This window comes from Meles meles, chromosome X (genome assembly GCF_922984935.1).
Source record: "Meles meles chromosome X, mMelMel3.1 paternal haplotype, whole genome shotgun sequence".
NCBI lineage: Eukaryota > Metazoa > Chordata > Mammalia > Carnivora > Mustelidae > Meles > Meles meles.
The window spans coordinates 84388729-84407038 of NC_060087.1; the positions used below are offsets into that span (position 1 = coordinate 84388729).

The 18310-nt window shown below is 44.0% G+C and overlaps 1 protein-coding gene across 1 annotated transcript; it reads left to right on the forward strand.

Annotated features, from left to right (window-relative positions):
* The first annotated feature begins 637 nt into the window (after positions 1–637).
* LOC123935274 (nuclear RNA export factor 2-like) lies at positions 638–11120 on the forward strand. Its single transcript, XM_045995950.1, has 21 exons — positions 638–650; positions 1844–2027; positions 2261–2414; positions 2719–2802; positions 2917–3021; positions 3138–3218; positions 3339–3408; positions 3555–3643; positions 3764–3871; positions 4049–4158; positions 5561–5597; positions 6014–6082; positions 6169–6224; positions 6364–6471; positions 6589–6647; positions 6756–6871; positions 6964–7006; positions 7577–7649; positions 8195–8377; positions 10861–10921; positions 11060–11120. Exons 1-21 carry the CDS (start codon positions 638–640, stop codon positions 11102–11104), a joined length of 1848 nt encoding a protein of 615 aa, XP_045851906.1. The 3' UTR covers positions 11105–11120.
* Positions 11121–18310: the final 7190 nt, after the last annotated feature.

Genomic DNA, 18310 nt, shown 5'->3' on the forward strand with positions numbered 1-18310 from the left:
AGCAAGAGTGGCTAACACCTGCTCACAAAATATCATCCCTTGTCTGCTCACAGAAGTCTGTCCTCGAGACCTGAAAGTCCACCATTAAAGGAGAACCAGCACACTAGCTGGAGGAACACTTAGGATGTGGAGGCAGACCAATAGGTGAGGACACAATTTCTGTTCCACCACTGTCTTGGCTGAGGAATCCTGGGAAATGTACCTAACCCCTGTGAGCCCAATAGTCATGATCTGAAAAGGGACTGTGGATACAATCATTTTTGGACTTCTGTGAGGAGGTCAAAAAACTCTAGTGAGTCTGCCCAACACTGAGCAAATGTTGGCTACTGCTGGGCAAGTGTTGGTTTACTTCTCACCCTGTTCTTTCCCTACCATAGCAGGGATGCCACTGCCATGTACTCAACGGCATAGCAGTGATGTAGGCAGAATTCCAAACCGACACAGGAAGTAAGTACCATGAGAACACACATGATGTCATAAAGGATACTCACGACCGTTTCTTCGCGGGAGGATCAGTTAATACTGTGGTAGAGACGGAGGGGGATCCCAGGCAGCCTGGGGAAGAGGCACCAGCTGACTTCCGATGCTCCTGCCTTTGATTTTGTCAGAACGACGGTGAGACCGGGATCGTGCTGAGATGCAACCCTTCAGTAAGTGGACATACATGCACACGCACGTGTGTGTGCGTGGTCTCTCTGGCTTTTTAATCACATGCCCACTCTCCTGTGAGACTCCCAAAACAAGGCTACGCTTGAGATTGCTCCTGTCTGATTCACCTTGATGAGGGAGGCCTCTGGCCCTGTTTAGGCACCCAACTTACCTGGTCAGTCTGAGGACTGCTGTAGCTGTTAGTTGGCTCACTTTTAACACTTTCCCCTTGACAACGTTATTTCTGAAGTAATGCCAGTGCTCAAAGATGACTCTGACGCCCCCATACGCCATATGCTGACCACGAGCCATTATTCCCTCCTTTCAATGTATGAGTTTTTCCTTTAATATTCATCAAGCTAGATCACCTCCTGGACCATCAAACAAATTTCAACAAATTTTAAAAGAATTGAAATCATACAGAACACGCTCTCCGACCATAATGGACCCATGTTAGAAATCAATAATAGAACGAGGAAGGGAGAATCCCTACACACTTGGAAATGGTGGTTGACGTATTATTCCAGTTTGTCATTCAGATCCTTGTTATAGAGGAGCTGAGGTTAGGAAGAGTTGTCCCCTCAGCTGAAAGGCGTTTCAGGCTGGGCAAAAAGAAAACTCACTCTGGATATTTCAAACTGAGTATTGCTGACAACAAGGCTGGAGGGAGGGGGACAGCTTAGGAGGCTGTTACATCAGTCCCACCTGACATTAAAAGTTGAAGTACACCAGCAAAGGAAGTACAGCTTTCTGAGTGTTAGTGGGATAAGTTTGGTGGCTGACTGAATTTGGGAAGCATGAGAGAGATTGCCACCCTGGTATCGGTGTGGTTTTTAGATAGGCTTGAGAGACGGTACAATTCAGATGTCTTCCTAGTGTATGGCTGGTTTCCAGTCTAACCCATGGATGCACACATCTCTGTTTTTTATAAATCCTGCTTCACTCTTTAAAAGGTTCAATACAGTTTCCTCCTCCTCCTCCTCCTCCCCCAAGATCCTCCCCGATAGTGCCATCTGTCAAATAAGGCTCTCCTATCTGGACAAGCAGAGGAGTTTCCTTTCTGGGGCTTGGGGGATTGGACCCTTAGGGCAGGTTAACACTTTGCTTGCACTACCATGGTGTTAGCCTAAGATGGGTACATGGTAAGTGGACCACTGATGTGTCTTCAAACTTGTATTTTTGTTCCCCTTTTGAGAATACAATGATGGTGATAGCTCACCTCAAGGAAGAAAGAAAGTTTGGAGTTCTCTCCGAGGTAATTTTGGCAGGAGGAACCCTCGTTATGAACATGGTGGATATGAGCCTCAGCCTTCACACCTCCAGGAGGATGATGGAAGCGTGCTGATGAGAGATGCCCGAGAGGACCCCCAAATAAGACAGTAAGTGGTAGGGCAGACTGGCTTGCATGTAGCAGCCCCTGGGACTATGCGACTCTTTCACTCTCCCTGGTCTTCTTTTTCTTCTCTCACTGGAAGACTGAAGAAGGCCAGAAGTAGAATAATGGTTAAGCAATCCTAATTGTAGTCCTGGTGACAGAGAGGTGAGGGTGTATAGAAGAAGACTTTCTTAGCATTTATGGCCCTACCTCTGTCTTTCCACTTCCCCTCCACAGCACTCCCTATAGCACCCAGCGTGACAAGAGGAGAGTGAAAGGGCAAAATGAAGGCCATGTCCATATTACTCTGTGGAGAGATAGAAAAACTCCGAGGAGAGAAATGGGGGAGAACACACAAGAAAGAAACCCAGGGAGCTGGTTCAAGATCACCGTGAGTGTCCTGGCAAGGTCTACATTAGGTAGACTATCCTGGAACCTTATAAAAAAGGAAGAGCACATTAAACAACCTTACATCAATTATTTGGAGGAGAGCTTTCCAATGGAGATTTCTCTTCTCCATCAGAGGGTCTAAGAAATCCATATTTGGCACGAAAATAAGAAATAATGCCAGTGGTCCCTTCTTTCAAAGTCCTATGCAGCTCAATAGAAGGTCAGATAAGAACGCTGTTGGGTCTGTTTCCAGCTTTAATTCTATGTTGTCTCTCCTCACTCCCATCCCTTCTTCTCACCTTTAGATTCCCTATGGGCGAAAGTATGACAAGACGTGGCTAATGAATTCAATCCAGAGCCATTGCAGTGTCCCCTTCACTCCAGTGGATGTAAGAGAGGATGGTGAAGCCAGATGAGTGGGCAAAGGGAAGTCTGGGTGGGGGAAGCCAACTGAGCCAGAAGACTCTGTCCTCCAAAATTATTGTTGCTTCCCCCTCCTACAGTTTCACTACTTGAAAAACCAGGCTCGGTTCTTTGTCCAGGGTGTTGGCACTGCCTCTGCACTGAAGGGTGTCAGCTACAAGATTTATGATGAGGAGAACCGAAAGGTATGTGTTGAGGGCATTACCTCTCCCTAGTCCTGGGGAAGGAAGACAGGGCAGGGGCTGGTCATCTTCTCTGGAAAGAAAGTTCTTGGTGTTTACCCCACCTCTCCTTCCTGCAGATATCTATCTTTGTCAATCCCTCCTCTGTACCCTACTCTGTGAGGTATAAGTTAGAGCCAGAAGAAATGGAGCTGCTAAAGGTAATGCAGACTCAAGGCCCATTGTGTGCCCACACCCAGACCCACCTCTTCTTCCTCCAGCCCCTGATTTCCCTATCCCCACCAGAGCCTCCCAGTGGCTCTCTGTGTCTCTCTCTGCAGATGACCATGAACAAACGCTATGACATCTCCCAGCAAGCTCTTGACCTCCAGAGTCTCCGCTTTGACCCAGGTACACTTGACAGCAGTAATTCTAGGGTAGGTGAGGGCACGGGGATCTTCCTGGGAGGGAGACTGAGGGATGGCAATGTGGGGAGGGTTTGGGCTGGTCCTGGACCTCTCTCAGCCTTCTGATTGCCTCCTCTCGGCTTCCTGAAGACTTGGTGGGCCATGATATAGATATAATCCTGAACCGAAGAAACTGCATGGCTGCCACCCTGCAGATCATAGAAGAAAATTACCCCGAGGTAAGACCTTAGTCCCAGTGCTGTTATTAATGGTAGGGGGTGGGACACATGGGGTGGAGGACAGTGTTGTCTCTGAGGCCCTAGATCGTAACTGTCACTCTAACTCTTCTTCACCAACAGCTGTTGTCCTTGAACTTGAGCAACAACAAACTGTATGGGCTGGATGGCCTGTCTGACATCATAGAGATGGTCCCCACAGTCAAGATCCTGAACCTCTCCAAAAATGAGGTGAGAAGAGGGAGCCTGATAAAATTTGGGGTTGACAATGGGTGGTAGTGCTCATCAGAGTGGTGGCAGGAGGCAGGAGAAGGTGCCTCTGTGGAAAGGAGGGGGCTGGGGGTGCCGAGGCCCATGTGTGTCCCTTTCCCTGGGACTCCTTTCCTGTTTCTTCCCTGTACTTCTCAGCTGAACGTGGTGTGGGAGTTAAACAAGATGAAAGGGCTAGAGCTTGAAGAGCTTTGGTTAGAAGGGAACCCCTTGTGTGACACCTTTCCAGACCAGCCCACCTACATAAGGTCAGTGTGAATCCCTGTCACCCTTCCTGGGGACCTTTGGGCCTGGGAGCCTGAACTGTCCCTGAGAATGCATGTATGCAGGAAGCTGAAGCCCTGGTCCTCAGGAATGACTGTAGGCCCCACCTTCTCCTCTCTCCGTGTCCCTCACCTGTAAGGAGTTTCCTTCCTCTGACCTGCTCGCCTGTTCTTCTGGTCTGGGGTCTCTTTCCACCTCTCTGCATTCAGTGTTCTTTAGCATGCCCTTCAAGAGTGTGCTCCAGGAAGCAGGGCTCCTCCTCTTCCCCAAGACCAGGAGTGACCAGCCTTGAGCCAGATGCTGGTGCCCTTGGACTGAGAAAGGTCCTCCAGCCTGGGGCCTCATGCTGAGACAGGCTTTCCTACTCCCTGCTAAGATGGGACTTCCCTCCCTTGTTCTGAGAGGGGACCTCTTCTCAGAAGCACTTGGCTCCTCCCTTCCCTACACACATCACATCATCACAATTGGCCCTTCAGAAAAGCCCTGGGTAGCCCAGCATAGGTACATTTCCTCAGGCCAGGAACCAAAAGAGACAGGCACAGGTGCACAGGGGCCATCAGGAGGGAAGGTGGTGATCAGAAGAGGGGGCCACAGACCCTCAGCTCCATGCTGATCTGGGGCTTGACCCTCTACAACCTCCAGGGAAGGTCTCCTGTCCCCGTGGCTGCCTCATTTCCCATGCCTGGCTCAGACTGAGCTCACACAGGTGACAAAGTTTCAGCCAGCATGCAATGGGCCCCCAGCCCAACCAATACCTGCAGGTTTTCCATTCCTACCTTGGGTGCCAGGGCCAGCCAAGGCAGATGTAGGAAAGGACTGCAGCCAGGGAGCCATTCTCCCCTTCTTCTCTCTTCCTCCTGATTCCCACCACTGTGGTAGAGCCTCTTTCCCTTCCCTTTGTTTTGCATTCTCTTCCTCCTTTGTCTCTGGTTCCCCCATGTCTCTCCCACCTATCCCTTCCTACTTTTACTCCCTCTTCTGTCTTCATCCCCCTCCCTCTCCCTCCCTGTCTCCTGGGCCTTGCCTCACTCACCTCCCTGCCCCAATATTCTGGACCATCCCTTGGTGGGGGGCAGGTATCATGGTCCTGCAGAATGCTAGACCCCTAGTGATGCAGCAGAGCACTAGGCTCCCCCTCCATTCCCTCTTCTCTCTAGAGTCTTCAGTGGGGATTTGGAGGAAGGAAGGGAAGCAGGGAGGGGAAGGCAGCCCTGGAGCCTGGGCTCCACATGTTGCTTCTTGTGGCACTGAAGAAGGGAGTCAGGGCAGTCTAGTTGGAAGCTACCCAGTGGAAAGGAGGGGTGGGGCAAGGGAGAGAAAGGGTAGGAGGGAGGCTTGGCAACCCTGACCTATCAGTCACTTCTTTCTATTTTGAATTTTGGACAGTGCCATCAAGGATTATTTTCCTAAGTTGTTACGCCTGGTAAGTGACTACACTCATCATTGTCTCTTACTAACATTGATCACCACCACACCTGCTCTCAAGCTCTTTGGGTGTTCTCTAGATTATAATGTTTGTGTCAGACCCTTTTCCATTTTAGGGTACCAGGACTCCTGAAAATGACATGCATATGCTCTCTGGAAAAATGTGTGCGTGCACTCACACACACACACACACACACACACACACACACACACACCAGAAAAAAGTTGCATGTAATAATAAATACTTTCCAGACGTCACGTTGAAGACACACACTGCAATCTTGTCCATGTAATTTCCAGTGCGCTTTCATACCTAACCTCTGACCCTCACCCTCTCTTGGGCTCACCTTTTCCCCTGATCATCCAGGGCCACCTCCCTGGTCTCTACTGCTGACTTCTTCTTCCCTTCTCCAGGATGGCCAGGAGTTATCACCACCAGTTATCACTGACACTGACACACCCTGCTTGTTAAAGCCCTGCACGGTGAGGGAAAATTGATCAAACAACATTTGGGCTATTACAAGGGAGGTTTTATCAGCCACATAGTCTCAAATGTCTTTTGATTCCAGGAAAGCTACAAAGGATCTGATGCACTGAAGAGTCTAGTCCTGCAATTCCTGCAGCAGTAAGTACTCCTGGGAATCTGGAGAAGGGAATGACTAGGATGGGTGAGGCCACCCAAGCTCAGAACTGCTGACTGGGTCTGGAAATCTCATTTGGGGTCCAGACCACAGAGACAGACTGTCCTCGTTACTCTCCCACAGGTACTATTTGATCTACGATTCTGGAGACCGTCGGGGTCTCCTCAATGCCTACCATGATGAGGCCTGCTTCTCCCTGGCCATTCCCTTCAACCCTGAGGACTCAGCCCGGTGAGTAGCAAAGCTCAGACTCTGTTCCTGGGCCCTGTGGCTCCCCAGCAGACACAGGGCAGCTCCTAGAATCACCCACACTGGCCAGACCACCACCTTCTGTTCTTTCTCTGCTAGAAGCAGCTTGTGCGAGTACTTCAAGGAAAGCAGGAATATGAAGAAGCCCAAGGAGCCCTGTGCGTGTGTGATGGGAAAGACTGGGCATGGAAAGGGGATGTTCAGGGGTAATTATAAGTCCCAGTGTGTGGCGACCCCCAATCTTTGCACTTCTCCTCCCCCCTTAGCCCTGTGTGTTCAGCCACTGAAACATACAAAATGTGACATCGTGGGCTCCCTCTGTGTGCTGCCCAAAACACAGCACGATCTCAGCTCCTTCTTGGTGGACATGTGGTTCCAGACGGTAAGCACCTTCTCCCTCCCCAGGGCAGCCCCAGAAAGCCATGGGTGGGTAGGAAGTATAGGTGACTTAGCACCTGGGCTCTTCCCTTTCAGGAGAAGATGCTCTGCTTCTCTGTTAACGGGGTGTTCAAGGAGGGTGAGTGTGCACAGAGCCCCACCCCAAATGCCCCACTGCTCCCTCCCCGCTGGCTGGGCTCCCTCTCAGAACTGTCCCAGCTTCCCTGATCCCTCTCCTTCTCTTCCTACTCCTGCTGTGTTCTCCTGCCTCCACTCTGTCCCCAAACCGTCCTGGTCCATACTGGCTCTATGCCCGTCTGCCCCACACAGCTTGGGCATTAGGGACACAGTCTGTGGAGTTTCATGTCATCCCAGATCCTTATTCTGAGAGCTACTTGGGGTCGTTACCTAACCTCTAAGTTTCTTCGTTTGCAAAATGGGGCTAATAATAACCACCTCTCAGATAACTGTGAAAAAGGAATCAAATGAACTTGTGGAGTGGTTGTTACAGCACCTGCCACCTAGTAGAGGCCCTGTCACTGGGAGTAGACTGTCCCTACTGTTGCCATCCCCATTCCAGACACCCTGACTCCCAGTGAACAATTGTCCCCTTCAGCATGAGTATCGAGTCAGACTCTGACTGAGGAACACCGTGTGGGCATGTGACGTATGTGTGACTCTAAGAGGGTATTGTTGTTTGTTGTTGAAGTGGAGGGAAAGTCTCAGGGTTCTGTTCGCGCTTTCACCCGGACTTTCATCGCCATCCCTGCTGGCAATTCCAGGTGAGTGCTACGTTGTAGGTGGGAATGCTCATCCCAGCCTGGGCTCAAGGGTGTGGGGGTGTGGTGGTGAAGACATCTTGGTTTTCTCACTATTGTGGAAAGCCAACAGGTAGATCCAAGGAGCAGTCTGGCCTGGTGGTTAAGAGTATGGGCTCTGGAGTTAGAGCACTGGGTTCTCTTCTTGACCCAAGCACTCACTGGGTGTGTGTGATCTTGGTTGAGTCACATGACCTCTCTGTGATGCATTGTCTTCCTTGGAAAATGGGGATTAGCCTGCCCATTCCCTTGGGCTATTGTAAGGGATAAATGTGGGTATAAAATCAACCCTGGGTTGCAGGTTAAGTACACATCTAGTGAGTTTGGTAGATAGTCCCTGCAAAGGCGGGCTCTGTGGAGGGGTGGAAGCACCAGGGGAACAAGGACTCTGGGGTGGGGGGAAGGCACAGAAGGGGTATGGAAGGAATCTGGTTGGTGAGGGGCAGTGGGAGCAGGATCATTGTTGGGGATGATTCGCCCACTTGTCTGAGGGCCCATTTTCCCTTCAGTCTGTGCATCGTGAATGATGAGCTATTTGTGAGAGATGCCACCCCCAGTGAGACTCGGAATGCGTTCTCCAACCAAGAGCCTACACTGACCACCAGCTCCATGCCCACCCTCTCCCAGGAGCAGCAGGAAATGGTGTATGCTTTCTCCACTCAGTCTGGGATGAAACTCGAGTGGTCTCAGAAGTGAGTGGTGGTTGTGCATGGGAAGAAGGATGAGTTGGGACAGTGGCTTGGGTGGGGGAGTGTGAATCAAAGACACTTGCAGGAAATTTGGAAAAGTAACATTTTGGATAGTTTGCTTCCAAAAAAGAAAAAGAAAGAAAGAAGAAAGAAAGTGGGCCCATGGAGAAGGTATCATACTATTATATATGTGAAGGATTTAAAAAATAGTATAATGCTCAATGACATTGTCTTATATATAGAAAATCTGAAAGAGTCCACCAAAAAGCTAATAGAGCTAATAAAGGCAGCGAGGTTAGGGATAAAAGGCCACTATACAAAACTCATTTGCATTTCTATGTGCTTGCAATGAGCAGTCCAAAAATGAAATTAAGAAAACAAGTGATGCCATTTACAATAGCATCAAAGTAGTAAAATATTTGGAAACAAATGTAACAAAAGCACAAATCTTATACTCTGAAATCCATAAAACGTTGTTGAAAAAAATTAAATAAATAGGAAGACACCCCATTTCTATGGGTTAGAATATTGCTAAATGGCTTAATATTGTTAAGATGGTAGTAATACCTAGAGCAATCTACAGATTCAACGCAATCCCTGTCAAAATCCTTCTCTGCAAATATTGACAGGGTTATCCTAAACTTCATACGTAAGTGCACCAAAGCAATCTCGAGAGAAAAGAACAAAGTTAGAGGACCCACACTTCCTAATTTCAAAACTTGCTAAAAAGGTACAGTAATCAGGACTATGTGGTGCTGGCATATGGGCAGTGCATGAATCAAGGAGTAGAATTGAGAGTCCACAAATAAACCCTCACTTTTACGGTCAACTGATTGTCAGTGAGAGTGCTGAAAAAAATCTGTTGTAAAAAAAATAGTCTTTTCAACAAATGGTGCTGGGACAACTGGATAGCCACATGCAAGACAATGAATTTTGACCCCAGATTCACATCATGTACACACATAGACTTTAAATGGGTCAAAGATCTAAAGTTTAAGAGCTAAAACTATAAAAATCTAAGAAGAAAACATAGGTGTCAGTCTTCATTAATTAGGCAAATGTTTCTTATATATGATACCAAGAGCAAAAGCAACCAAAAATTTTAAAAAACAGATAAATTGGGCTTTACCAAAATTAAAAGCTGTTAAGCTGTTGTGCACCAATGGACACTATCAAAAGAGTAAAAATCCTGCCAAAGGAACGGGAGAAAATATTTGCAAATCACATGTCTGACAAGAATATGTGAAGAACCCTTGCAGCTCAACAGCAAAAGGACAAACAACCCAATTTTAAAAAGTGGGAAAGGGGTCTGAATAGACATTTCTCCAAAGAAGATATACAACAGGCCAACGAGCACGTGAAAAACTTCTCAGCACCATTAGTCATTAAGGAAGTGCAGATTAAAACCACAATGAATCACTACTTCACACCCACTGGGATGGCTTTAATCAATAAAACGAATGATAACAAGTGCTGGTGCAGATGTGAAGCAATTGGAGTTCTTATGTATTATTGATGAGAATATAAAATGGAGCAGTGGTTGGGAAAAACATTTTGGCAGTTCCTAAAAATGTTAAATATGGAGTTACCCTATGAACCAGTAATTCCATGCCCAAGTATCTAATGAAAACATCTGTTCACTCTAAAACTTGTACAGGAAGGTTCATAGCAGCATTATTCATAATAGCCAAAAAGTGGAAACAACCCAAATGTCCTTTAGCTGATGAATGGATAAACAAATCTGGTATGTTCACATGGTAGAATATTATTCAGTCATTAAAAAAGAATACGGTACTGATATATGCCCTGCCATGGATGAACCTTGGAAACACGCTAAGTGAAAGAAGCCAACCTCAAAAGGTCACGTATTATATGATTCCATTTATATGAAGTGTCCAGCACAGGCAAATCCCCAGGGACCAAAAACAGATTAGTGGTTTCCAGGGTCTGGGGAAAGGGAAGGAATAGGGAGTCATCTCTAACGTTTAAGGAGGAGGCTTTTTGTTTCGGGGTTTTTTTTTGTTTGTTTGTTTGTTTCATTTTTTTTTTTTAGGCGATAAAATTATTTGGGAATTAGATCACGGTGATGGTTGTGCAGCCTTGTGGCTATACTAAGAAAACACTGAATTGTACGCTTTAAAATGGTATGTGCATACAAAAATAATAAAATGGTATGCGCATTATACCTCAATAAAAATGACTGGAAACTTGTACTTTTAAATTTCCCATTTATTTTCTTGAACATCTTTTTTTATCAGTACATATTAAGTTCCTTTGTTCTTTCAGAAAGGTCTGTTTTTCTGTTTTGAATTCTAGGGGGCATGAACGCCAGTGATAGACATTTTCACTAAGTCTTTCTTCATCATTGCACATAGTGTTCATTCCGGTACATGCATCCCAGCAAAGAGCTGGCACAGATTTAGCCTCCCACGGTCAGCATGTCTGTACTGCAATACTAACGGAGATCACCTGTTCTTCCACTCCAGGTGCCTTCAGGACAACGAGTGGAACTATACCAGAGCTGGTCAGGTCTTCACTATGCTCAAGGTGAGGTCTGGGAATCATGAAGCGGGCTACCGATGGGCATTTCTGGGCCTTCAGGAAGGCCAAGAAAATGGAGGCTGGGTGGCCTGGGAATGAAACTCCGGATCTGGCTCTTCTGATGTCCCAACTCCTTCCCTCCAGAATGAGGGCAAGATCCCAGAGGAGGCTTTCAAGCAAACCACCTAAAAGAAGCCTTAGATGTCCACGTCATCACTGTTTCTCTTCTCTCCAGCCTAAGGCTATACCCGTGACTGGGGATGGAGGCCTGGCTAACCAAGAAATCAAAATTACCTTGCAGGCCAGGTAACATAAGCACCTGAAGGATCAGTTGTTCCATGTACTTTCCTGACACATGATCGCTGTTTATTTTCATAATAAAGAGTTATGTTGCACGTTGTATGTTGTGTGTCCTGGATCGCTCTTCTCCTGCCCCAACCGTGAGCCAGTGAGCCCAGGACTGAAAGGCCCTGTCCTCTTCCCGACATTGTTCACCGTGGCAGTCCCCAGCAGGTACACAGGCTTGACTCCACAGGTAGTATGTCAGTAAATTCTGGTGAGAAGGTACACACACTACTTGCAGGGATTGGCCTTTGGAAACAGTGTGACTCAGATGCTCTACCTGGAGGCCTGCAGAAGCCGGCATGTGGCCTGGAACAATAGGGGCTTTGCAAGGGCTGCCTACCTGCTAGGGAGGGCAGTGGAAGGAAGGAAGATGAGGACTCACACGTATTTACTTCTTATTCCTAATCACTTGGATGCATTCAAAGGCATACCATCAACAACTTTATGACTTGCACACCGGTGAATGGGAAATGGGCCTTTTCACACCTCTCACCATGCTTGCATTTGTCTTCTCATCTCTCCACTATACTGCCCCCTCCCCTTGTCTGAAAGTGCACTGTGGGAGAGTTCTTACTTTAGCTCCTGAGAGTGAGGGAGAGTCAGCCTGTTTGCCCAGTGCATTTGTTAGAGCGGTGACAAGGGTGCTCCGTGTCTGTGTGCTTGAGGGGTTTCAGACATTTAGATTCACTTCCAGGCAAACCACAATAGTATAGAATGAAAAACAAAATAAAATAAAATCTTAGAGGCACACCATAAGAGACTCTTTAGGTAGTGAAATAGTAGGATTCCTGGAAAGGGGCGGTGGGCAACGCGATAAATGATTGCTCAGTAACACAGAGGGCACCTGTTGGGAGGAGCACTGGGTGTTATATGCAAGTGATGAATCACTAAATTCTACTCCAGAAACAAGTATTACATGATATGTTAACTAACTTGAATTAAAATAAAAAACCTAATGTATGTTTGTAATTGAAAGGAATCAGACAATATAGGTATGTATATGTGGAAAATAAAATGATCTTGTATCTACCTTCTTTCATCCTGCTGAGCCATCCTTTGTTAATGGTGTGGAGTGCATTCTGCAGATGCTTTTCTCAAATGTATATGTGCAAAGTATGTGCAGATGCACAATAAGTGTGAGCAGATATACACACTTTTTTCACAAGAATGGGGTGGAAGCAAACCTTATCATGCAATGTATCTTTTTTAGCTGAAGATAAAATTATCAGGGCTTTTATATTTGTCAGTTTATTGCTGTTGGCTATCTTTTCATAAGTTTCTTTGCATTCCTATAGTTTTCTATTAGATTGTTAGTTTTCATTTATTTATGTCTTTCCTGATTCAAGAGAGCTCCTGGTATACAAAGTTTGTGTTGCAGTAAATGTGAGTAAGTTCCCTCTAATTTTTCATACATCTTTTAATCTTTAAATCTCATTGACTTTTATGATGAGCTCATTTGATATTGTCAATTCATTATCAAAGTTTTAAAGGAGTGTTTTGAAAAGTGTTTATTTCTGAATTAAGGAATTAATCATGATTTTATTTTACATGCTGTTTCATAGCCTCCATTCAAAGTGGAATTTGTTCTTCTTGCCAAATGAATATATTTCCCATTGAAAAAAAAAGAATTTAATTGGAGGCTCGTGCCATCTGGTGACCAAATCCAGAATTGCAGTTTGGTCTCAAGTAAGAAGGCTGAAAAGGAGGTAGAGAGGAAAAAAGGCCTTCCCTGTGGAAGCGCTCTGGAGAAAACTTTCTGGGGTTTATATGGCACAGGAAGTATTAAGCGGTGATGCAGAGCCCATGGGGCTCCTGTGACAGGATGTTTATTTTGGCCCTTCTTTCAAACAAAGGAATGCATGTATGTGTGTGATTATAAATATAAAGCTGTGTGTAAACTTAAAAAAAAAGATTTATTTATTTATTTGAGAAAGAGCGTGGAGAGGGGCACAGGAAGGGGGCAGAGGGAGTGGAGAGAGAGACTCTCAAGAAGATTCTGCTATCTAATGCGGGGGCTCTATCCCATGACCCTGAGATCCTGAACTGAAACCATGAGTTGGACACTTAGCCACCTGCACCACCCAGGTGCCCCTGTGTATAACTTTCTTATTTTATAGTATATTTAATACATTTAATCTCCAGAAATACATGTTTCAGCATTACCTTTTTTTTAGGTGAGATTCGCTTTAATAATACATTTTATTTAACCAAATATATCCAAAACAATAAGATTTTTCTAACTTATTTACTTACCCTTTCTTCTAATTTTAATAAATCTGTTTAAAAAAGATTTTATTTATTTACTTATTTATTTACTGACTTATTTATAACATGAGTGATGGGGAGGGGAAGAGGGAGAGGGAGAGAGAGAGGATCTCAAGCAGACTCTGAGCTGAGTGTGGAGCCAGATGTGGGGCTTGATCTCACAACACTGAGATAGCGACCTGAGCTGAAATCAAGAGTGGACGCTTAACGGACTAAGCCACCCAGGCGACCCAACATTAATTTTGTAAATAAAAGCACATCTAGGCTTATCTTATGCTGTCATAATTTTATCTTAGTTATTTTAGTAATTAAAACTCAGTGCACAGTGGCACCTGGGTAGTAGAGTTGGTTAAGCATCTGGCTCTTGGTTTTGGCTCAGATCGTGATCTCGAGGTCATAAGATCAAGCCCCGTGTGGGGCTCCACGTTCAGTACTGAGTCTGCTTAGAGTTTCTCTCTCCCTCTTCTTCTGCCGCTCACCCCATGTGTGGGCACACGCGCGCTCTCTCTCTCTTCCTCTCTATCTCTAAAATAAATAAATATAACTTTTAAAAAAATCAGTGCACACGTACTTGAAGCCCCTGGAAATACTGAAGAAATATACATTTGTGAGAGGAATTATCTTGTACTCCCCTCTTAACTTCTATGTCCCACCTCAAAATAAGCAGTCAATATATTTGTTAATATTCCCCATATATGTTTGTGTGGGATTGTTTATCATTTAAATTATGACATAATGTATATTTTTATGAAAATAGAAATTTTTCAAAACTTAGGTCGTATTGCACATTAAGTTCAATACCCTTTTTACATATTTATATATCTGATGTTTCTATTACCATTTACTTTCATTTAGCTTTTGGTGTGGTTGAGCAATTTTACACATCTGATTGCCATTTATTATTCTTCTTTGAATTATCTGTTGGTACATGTGAACATGACTCTTTCAACTAGTCAGATTTCATTGTATGGAAATTAATGGTATATTAATTCTGTCTGTAAGTTATGTTTCCAATGTGTTGTGTCTGATACAGAACCCTCCATCTGCACTAATTCCATATCTGCCTCTTTTCCCCCTGGACTTACACTACTGAACTGTGACTGGTCCTTTCTTTTTTTTTTTTTTTAATTTGTGTTATGTTAGTTACCATAAAATACATCTGGTCCCTTCTGCCTTTAGGGAGGTGACATATTTTGGCACCCAGTTCTTACTTCTGAGATCTAGAACACTGTTCTAGGGGCATAACTTCTGTGTACATTGTGGTCTCTTTGCTCTGACCCTAGGCAGTTTTGTTCACTGGTCTTCTCAGCACAGGGCTGTAGACATTTAAATATTGCAGCTCTTACTGTGAATTGTGTAATTTAAAATAAGAAAGAAGAAGGAAAACAGTCATTTCAGAATAAAGGTAATTATTAATTTATTGAAGAGTGTTTCATAACAAGCTTTTAAAAAATTGGGGGGATTTTATTCTCTTAGCCAAATTAATATATCAGGATATTAATCTTGTGCCAGGATTCCCACACCAACTAGAAGATACTCATTATTAATTATTTGATGCATATTCTGTTTTTTCCCAGTATATATCCTAATAAAATGCACAGCTATCTATCCAAATATAAATTATATATTTTACAAACTTGTGCCCCCTCTCTACATATTGTGTTGCTATTTACCTGTTTCACTTCAAATGAGAGCTCATTTGGCATTTCATCAGTTATATGGTTGGGCATGTTTTTAAGGATTTTATGGGGCATTTATGCTGCTTTGAATGAGCATTCTCTGTTGTAATCTTTGGCTCATTTCTCTGTTGATTGAAAGACTGAAGATGTTAACCCTATACCTACAATGTGTCTTCCAAAAATTTTCTCCCACCTTTTTATATACTTTGTACTTTTAAATTTTGCTATGTACCATCTGTATAGCAGATATATACAGGTATATGCATATACAGTGCATATATATATATATATGTAGTATATATACAGACACATACCACCATATATATATATATGAATATATATATTCAAATGTAAAAGCTGTAAAAGCTCATTGTTAAAGCAAAACCCTGAATAATACACTTAGCTCCATTAACTTCTTGCCCACATCACAGAGCAGAAAAGCACTGGCACTTTGTCTAATTCTAGGTTTTAAGCTCCTGAACATTAATTTATAAGGTTATTTTCCCCAGGGAAAGTTACCTCACTTCTCATAACTCCTGTACCCTAATCCGAATAATGTCAACAATGAACAGTAACTTGAATAGCTGTAAGGATTAAGTTAAAGTATAATGTACCCATTCGTTAAAGTCCCTGTGTAAAGTCAACATTTTCTCAGGTCACTCTCCAGAAAGGGCAACAGCTCTGCTGTCACATCGACCTAGCTTAACACCTTAGAGTCCAGCTGGAACATGTGGTTCATACATCTGGGCCTCCTGGCACAAGGTTTCATCTCTATAATCAGTATCACGTTGAGTAGTCATGTGTTCATAGTTCTAGGAGAGTTTAAAACAATCAGTTCTTCAGCTTTGGAAACCCAACCTCCCAAAGGGAAGCTGATGGGTATATTGTGGGAAGTGAGAGAGAAAGAACCCCATTCTTGCTCCTGAGTTGATGTGTGACTGGAAAAGCACAATGCTCGTGAGCCCAGTTTGGTCATCTGTAAAGTAGGAATAACAATATATTCCTCACAGTACTCTGGTGGGGAGAAATGGAGGAAACCTATAGAAACTTCTGGAACATAGTAGGTGTGGATAAACATTAGTACTGCCCAGCTGGCCTCCTCCCTCTCATAAAAGAATTGACTCTTAGAGAAACCAAGAAGCATATCTGTCATAGAGAGTATCCAGAAATGTAGCAAAGGGAGACAAACGTACAGACACTTACCTGGTGCATGAGCTTTGGTGTCATTCCTGTGTTGTGGGATGAATTAAGCAAGGAATTTTGAGAAAGGTAAGAAAATAAATTACTTTTATTCCAGGTGATTTTCTGTTCCCTTCTTTTCCCTTCTAGTTTGTTACTGGTGGAGAAGTTTCTAACTGAGCATCAGAAAAAGAGAGCATATATGGGAACAAGCCAATAAAAGGTCTCCTGGACAGAAGAGTAATTTCAGGAGGCCTGTCCCCAAGCCAAACCTCAAGATCTCGGGTGAGTCGGTCCCCTGTGCAGGCTGCAGCCGTAACTCAGAAGAAATATAACATAGGAACAGTGGTTCAGGGAATGGGTTTTGCCTCCCGAGATGTAACTAATAACCAGAATAAGGTGTTTGTACACTCCATAAATTGCTTCATACTTGAACTGTGAAAGAAAGTAAAATGTTGTACACACACACAATACATACACATACATATATGTTCATGCTGTAGGTGCCTTTATCTTCCATTTGATAACTTGATATAACATTGCATTTTTCAGATGTATATAGGGCCTGATTCCTATAGTTCAAAGACACTCACTTGGGCACCTGGGTGACTCAGTGGGTTAAAGCCGCTGCCTTCGGCTCAGGTCATGATCTCGGGGTCCTGGGATCGAGTCCCGCATCGGGCTCTCTGCTCGGCAGGGAGCCTGCTTCCCTCTCTCTCTCTCTTCCTGCCTCTCTGCCTACTTGTGATCTCTCTCTGTCAAATAAATAAATAAAATCTTTAAAAACAAAAAAAAAAACACTCACTTTTATTGCTATACAATATTACACTGTAAGAATGAATCACAGTGTGTTTTGGGGACCACTTTTGAGGGACATTTTGTTTTTTCCTACACTTTTGCTCTTATAAACAATGCTGAAATGAGCATTATTATAGATGAAACCATGTGCCCACTTGCCAGATATTCTCTAGTTCCTTACTGCTCAAAGTGTGAGCCATGCAATAGCAGTTTTAGCATTACCTGGTGTATTAGTTAGGGTTTTCCAGAGAAACAGAGCCAATAGTTTATGTGTGTGTGCGTGTGTGTGTGTGTGTGTGCGTGTGCACATGTGTGTGCGTGTATTTTCTTTTTCTTATCGTTTCACTGAGACATTATTGATGTACAGCCTTGTATAAGTCTAAGTTATACAGGATAATGGTTTGACTTACATATATTGTAAAATGATGACAGTGGGTTTATTTAACATCTATTCTCTCATACATATTTTATTTTTCTAATTTTTAATTTTTAATTTCTTAGAAGTTTTTATTTATTTATTTGACAGAGAGAGACACAGTGAGAGAGGGAACACAAGCAGGGGGAGTGGGAGAGGGAGAAGCAGGCTTCCTGCTGAGCAGGGAGTCTGATGCAGGGCTTGATTCCAGGACCCTGGGATCATGACCTGAGCCGAAAGCAGACACAACGACTGAGCCACCCAGGCACCCCTATTTTTTTTTTTTAGTTTTTTTAAAATTTAAGTTCAATTAGCCAACATATAGTACAACATTAGTTTTTGGTATTTTAAAATGCAAAAACCAATTTTTTTTTCTTGTACTGAGAACTTTTAGGATTTGCTCTCTTAGTAACATTCAAATACACCATAGAGCAATGTTAACTATAGCCATCATATTGTACATCACATCCCCACTACTTTTTAATGTTATAACTGGAAATTTGTGCCTTTTGATCACTTTCATACAGTTCCCGGACCCCTCATCCCCTGCTTTTGGTAAGCACAAACCTGATCTCTCGTTTTTAAAATGAGTTTCTTTTCTTTTGTTTTTGGATTCCACATATAAGTGAGGTCACAGAGTATTTGTCTTTGTCTGATTTATTTCACTTAACATAATCCCTTTAAGGTGCATCCCTGTTGTCACAGATGGCAGGA